Source organism: Trachymyrmex septentrionalis, unplaced genomic scaffold (genome assembly GCF_001594115.1).
Source record: "Trachymyrmex septentrionalis isolate Tsep2-gDNA-1 unplaced genomic scaffold, Tsep1.0 scaffold402, whole genome shotgun sequence".
NCBI classification, from domain to species: domain Eukaryota; kingdom Metazoa; phylum Arthropoda; class Insecta; order Hymenoptera; family Formicidae; genus Trachymyrmex; species Trachymyrmex septentrionalis.
In genome coordinates this window covers 57,659-63,954 of record NW_017305572.1, presented here as the reverse complement: position 1 = coordinate 63,954, position 6,296 = coordinate 57,659, and the positions used below count along the sequence as shown (strand labels likewise).

Here is a 6,296-nt window from a genome sequence, read left to right as displayed (position 1 = left end):
CACCCTGTGACTTTTTCCTGTTTCCGAAGATCAAGTCTGCCTTAAAAGGAACCCGGTTCGAGTCGATGGAAAAGGTGAAGCGAAAATCGGCGGAGCTCCTAAATGCTCTTACAAAAGAAGACTTCCAGCATTGCTTTGACCAATGGAAAAAACGAATGGAATGGTGTGTGGCGAGGGGAGGGGAGTACATTGAAGGAGAGCATTCAATTGTAGAATAATTTTTAAAATAAAACTCTTTTTCATAAGCAGTCTCGTTATTTAATAGCCAGACCTCGTATATACTTACAATGAGATATTTACATAAGATGCAGAATATGCAATATATTTATTAAATGAGAAACATAGAAAGAAATAATTATAAAAATACAATAAAATAAACAAATTAATTAACTTTGAGCAAAAAATATATAAAACAGTATTAACACAAAATGACATAAATTTGAATATAAAATTAGGTCTTAAATATTTAATTTCTCAAAGAATTGTAAACAACAATGACATGTAATACTAAACTATATGAACAATTTTACAAGAAATATGCTCAAAAAGATACATATATGCAAAATATATAATACAAAATAAAAATAGGCTTTAACACTTTGCTTTTACGTAATCCGTGTAGATATGCAAACCGTTTTGTATTCATATTAATAATATAAAATATGTATTTTCATAATCCCAACTTTAGTTATAAAACTAAATATCACTTATAGAATTATATATGTGTACGTATAATTTTGTGATATTTTAATCACGTTTTAATGACGTTTCTAACGTCAATAAAACATAAAAATGTTATTAATTATAATAACTCTGCTACTTAAGATGTCATATTGCCACAAAATTACTATGATACTTTAATGTTGGTTATCAATATGTAATACATCAGTAATATTTCTGTGATATTATATTGTAATATGGAATATTTCTAATATAGTGCAATATTACTGTGATATTACGTGCTATGTATGGATATATTTTGATTAAAATTTTTTTCGGAAGGAACGTTTGGAATGTACCTCTAGATGGCCCAAACATTCAAGATGGCAGTCACGTAGTATTGAGCATCCTACATGTATATAAAAAATAAGAAAACTCGAATATTCTCACACATTGATTAAATTTGATTAACATAATATTACATAATTTGTACTCATTTTGTATACGTTGATGTAATTTAAAGTTCGATACATACAATGTGCTTACATTATTTAATTTGTGACACAGAAAAAAAAACATAAATTCTACACTGAAGATGGCACTGAAAAATATGGAGGGATCATTGAAACATAATACTGGAACGAGCGCAGCTGTATGGTGCCTTTGTTAAGAGTGATCCGAGAGAGAGCGTTCTTATAAACAGATGAAGATTTCACGAAAGTGTATGGAATCTTCGTCCTTTTCAAACTTTTATACTCGGCTATAATTGCGTATGTGCAGTAAATGGTACACATGCACATGTACATAGAATCGCATAGCTAAGTATAGATTAGAAAAGAATGATATCACTTGAAATATTCTTTGGCTGCGTTCAGCGGACTCAACAGTTAAGTGAGCGCTCGCTGCTATTGATGTATTCTTCCAGATCTAAAATGCTAATTGGATTCTCTAAAAGAATATACCAATAACAGCGAGCGCTTACTTAACTGTTGAGTCCGCTGAACGCAGTCTTTATCGTATCGCGAAACTCGCGCCAGAGTTATTCCAGTAGTATTACATTTCAGTGAAAGGAATACACGAAAAGAGTTCTGGCAACGTATGGTACATACATTCGTTATTGCATTAATCAATCTGCAAAGGTCGGGTTTAATGAGATAGCTTCTGAAAATGCATAAGGATATGAACTCTTATGTTCCGTTTCAACAGAATAAAGCGTGGGAGAAAAAGTAAGTTCAATTGCATAATAATTTTTTTATGCACTTTTCTTTACCTCTCTCTCTGTATTTTTTCTGTATTTTTTCTGTAGTACACCTTTTAACAATTCATCTTCGAAACCTCGTTATACGTCTCACATCTTGGGAAGGAGATTTGCCTTAACACTCACAGCAAATAAATATTTGGATATTGGAATCAACGTGGGACCTACGTCCTTTGTGGAATTATTTATTGGCGACAATCAAGGTAATCGATTAATCCTATCTTATGCAACGTGGAAGATATTTATTGAGAGACGTGTGGACATTGAACGACTCCTGCAGTCAACTGTGACTTCATCTCTATTGATTGGAGATCTGGAATTTGAAAAAATATGTGATGTAAATATTATAAAATTAAAATCACGCGATACTTGTTTGTACATGAAGCCATCAACTGTAGTCTTCATGTTCAAACTTGAATATTGCATCGAGCACATGTATTGTATATCGGGCTATGTCAGAATATACCCGAAGCCAATAAGAAATTTAACAAATTTGTAACTATTTTACGTCAAAATTGTATCACTGATAAATGTAATGCAGCCAGAATCTTGCAAGAAATTCATGATAAAACTTCGCTTATCGAGTGCGAATTGTTGATATACGCTTTAGACAATATTGTAAATGATGCGTTACATAAAAGATAAATGTATTAAAAAATATATTATTCAATTTAAAAAATTATTTTTCCTTTACCTATTGTCCTCCATCTAATTCCATTCCCAGCAGACAATATATATAATATTATTATTATTATTAATTCATTTACAAGATTATTATATCAAACATATTTCCTTGATTATAAAAACAATAAAATAAAATCAACAATGAAATTAATTATAAAAAAAATTGATTTATGAAAATTGTTTTTAGAGAAAGAGAGAGAGGAAGAACGGTTACCGCTCTGGGTAGGAGAAAGAATGCTATGAAATAGAAAGAGAACTGCAACAAGAGAAAGAAAAAGTAAATGATTGTGTTCAGCAAAAAAGTAGCTTGAATGCAGCCGATATCATCGCAGTGCATGTTTTATTCTATGACGACCTCTTCCCCGCGGATTCTTCATCAGGTCTTCTCTCCTGATGACTTTCTCGTCCCTTGCTTGAGCATGAAGTATCTACTAATTCTTAAATTAGATCCAGCTTCTTTTATTTTTATTATGAAGTTAAGTTGGATGAAATATTATCAAACAAGAAAATAAATAACTTTTCAATCTGAATAATTTGTCCTTGAAATCAATATACACTCGTCAACAAAATTATTGTAACATAAATTTATATAAAAATTGTATATATAACTTCGAGTAAATATAACACTGTGAAAAATAGTCATATTTAAAATTTGTTTTTATTCTTATAAAGGTGAAGTTTGAACTTTAAGAAACTTTCGATAAATTTTAAATTCGTCCTTATTTCTTGTAAAATCGTCCCTACTATTAGTAAATCGCTATATATAAAACTACCAATTTTCATGTACGGATTTTTTAAAATTCTTGTTCTTTATATTGGATTCGTCATTTTGAATTGTACAATTTTTATTTCAGATATGAAATTAGTGACCAAAAAAGACTACATGCACCTGTATTCGGTGGCTATGTGTCAGACTCGACAGGATATCGCGCATTGTAGGTGACGCAGCTGCTTTGGCACTTTAAATTTAATAACTTCTGAACAAGTGATCGGAAATTAGTTTTTCAAAAAAGGATTTAAACTAGAAATATACAGCTATAAGTATAATTGTCAGATATTTTTTACGATTTTTTTCTTTAGAATTATTTGGTTTTATATTTCAAAATTTGTCATTTTTTTCGGTTTTTTTACGATTTTTCCAAAGTTTTTTGTTTGCGGTTTGTATAAAATATTTTTAAAAGCATTGGAAAAATATTAATATTATATTTTTAATATTATTGGAACATTTCTAAGTTAAATGCCGCAAAACAAATCTCGATATTATTTTTTGTTTAGTTGGAAGAAATTAATAAAAAAGTTACTTCTGGAAAAAAATGTTTTGCGATTATTTAAAAAATGGAAGTTAATAGAAAAAAAAACGGACACCGTAGTCGCTTTTAAAATCCTACGGAAACATCTTTCAAAGTTCAAAGTAGAAGACTCTTCCCTAAATTTTGTCGGCCTGTATTACTTTATCAAATATATACTTATATTAGTAAATATATATTAGTAAATATGTATATACATACTTATATTGCTGGAAAAATAAAATAAAATTAAATTGATAGATAAAACAAACATTCTTATTACCTTCTACTTCTATAATAAACGCATTTTTCCTAATTTTGGATTTATACCACTTATCAATTAAGGTTCAGTTTCACAATTTACGGTTAACTCTTAACCGAGGTTCAACTTATTCATTGTCTCTTTTCAATTCTAGAATTAACTGTGAGTTATGGAACTGGGCTTAAGGGGCTCAAATAAGTCGAATCTGATCTCAGGTTATCTAAGGGATGTCGTATGTAGAAATAAGCATATGACCATCGAGAGTAAAGTGCGGATCTGTAAGACATGTGTAAGACTAATACTTACATATGTGGTGGAAACACGTGCGGATACCATAAAAACCAAAAAAAAAAGATCTTTTTTGGTTCAATGTTGAATAACTGTCAGTGAAAAAAAAAATTGTACAGAGATCGAAAAACAGCAAATTAAAGATAAAAATTCACTCTTTCGAAAGCTGCAAACCACATTTTTGCACAATTTTTAATTCGAGCCGCGCAACTTCACAAATTTCGTATAAAATTTGAAGATTTGATGCACCTTCATTTATGTTTGTATAATTTCATGAAATATCGGTAATACCGTTTTTTAAATTACTGATTCGAAAAGTACAGATTTCAAGCTTTAAAATGCTTTTTTACTCATCTCGATACAATAATTTTTGACGAAGTTATTTTACCTTGAAATTTCCTAAGTTCAACTGAGATGAAAACACTGTGTACAACGAGGAATCAATTTATGCGACCAAGTAAAAAGTGCAGTCTATTAGAGAAGGGTGCAAAAGATAGTATTGGAACAATAGGAAATGATAAGATGGGTAAGAGCAAAACGTAGTGAATGGAGAGATCATGTAGGACCATATAGAACCTGAAAAGCTATAGCCAAATGGGCTAAAACAGAAAAATCAAATACTAAACAACCACCAGAAAGACCACCAAAAAGATGGAGAGAACAGGGGCGGCGAAATAAAATTTTTTAGTGTATAGAATTCCCGAGGATAGATGGAGCGAGAGGAGGGAAAGGGGGTAAATATATTTCCTCATACTTATCTATATGGCAAAAGTAGCCGCTCTAATTTTCTTTTTTTTTTTTAATAATTATCCTAATAATGTATCCTGCTCTCAGCATTATTCAAAATCAACAACGTGGACGTGGCAAGATACACGCATACATTGTACACGCACTTACACGAAATTAAGGAGAATTAAAATTTGAAATTCGTACCTTAATTACCTTTTGGTAAAGTTCTCTATACAATAATTTGTTTCTGAGTTAAATACTGAATTTACAAGAAAAAGTTGTCTGCGTGCGAGTGTCGCTTCGCGACCATTCTTCGCGGAAGTATGTGAAATTTGAATTTAATCCTTTTTAACGCTGATTTTAAATGACTTTAACTTTGTTGAGAAGCAGCAAGTAAATTTTAAGATAAAATAACTTCGTCAAAAATCATTATATCGAGATGAGTAAAAAAGCATTTTATAGCTTGAAATTTGTACTTTTCGAATCAGTAATTTAAAAAACGGTCTTACCGATATTTCATGAAATTATACAAACATAAATGAAGATGCATCAAATCTTCGAATTTTACGAAATTTGTGAAGTTGCGCGGTGCGAATTAAAAATTGTGCAAAAATGTGGTTTACAGCTTTCGAAAGAGTGAATTTTTATCTTTAATTTGCTGTTTTTCGATCTCTATACAATTTTTTTTTCACTGACTGAGTTATTCAACGAACCAAAAAAGATCATTTTTCAACATTGAATAACTCGATAAAAAAAAAATCATACAGAGGTCTATAAAAATGCAAATTAAAGGTAAAGATTCACTCTTTCGAAAGCTGTAAACCGCATTTGTGCACAATTTTTAATTCGCTCCGTGGAACTTCGCAAATTTTGAGAGAGAAATCTGATGCATCTTTATTTATGATTGTATAACTGTATGAAATATCAGTAGTAGGAGAGACCGGAGTCAGTAAACTATAGGGGTAAGTAATTAGGGGTAGAATAATTGAGACTACGTTATAAACAAATCGCGCGAGACACGCGTAAACGTGCACACAGCGGCAACTGCCGCTCAATCTGCTGTGAGATCTCAAGGCAGACGTGTCTGTATTAGAAATTACAATTTAACAAAATACAATTTTAAAAAATC

At 30.7% G+C, this 6,296-nt stretch overlaps 1 protein-coding gene across 2 annotated transcripts; it reads left to right on the top strand.

Moving 5' to 3' along the window:
* The first annotated feature begins 1,795 nt into the window (after positions 1-1,795).
* Positions 1,796-2,865, top strand: LOC108751162. 2 transcript variants are annotated; one of them, XM_018491228.1, is made up of 3 exons: positions 1,796-1,886; positions 1,967-2,121; positions 2,790-2,865. In XM_018491228.1, exons 1-3 carry the CDS (start codon positions 1,828-1,830, stop codon positions 2,843-2,845), a joined length of 270 nt encoding a protein of 89 aa, XP_018346730.1. In that variant the 5' UTR covers positions 1,796-1,827; the 3' UTR covers positions 2,846-2,865. The 2 variants fall into 2 exon arrangements, with proteins under 2 accessions (XP_018346730.1, XP_018346729.1); XM_018491227.1 differs by lacking the exon at positions 2,790-2,865 and having other exon boundaries at positions 1,967-2,457.
* The last annotated feature ends 3,431 nt before the right edge of the window (positions 2,866-6,296 follow it).

Coding starts and splice junctions, on each gene's coding strand:
- LOC108751162 (XM_018491227.1), top strand. CDS start 1,828: ATGCATAAGGATATGAACTCTTATGTTCCGTTTCAACAGAATAAAGCG. Junction 1,887..1,966: donor AATAAAGCGTGGGAGAAAAA/GTAAGTTCAATT, acceptor TTTTTTCTGTAG/TACACCTTTTAACAATTCAT.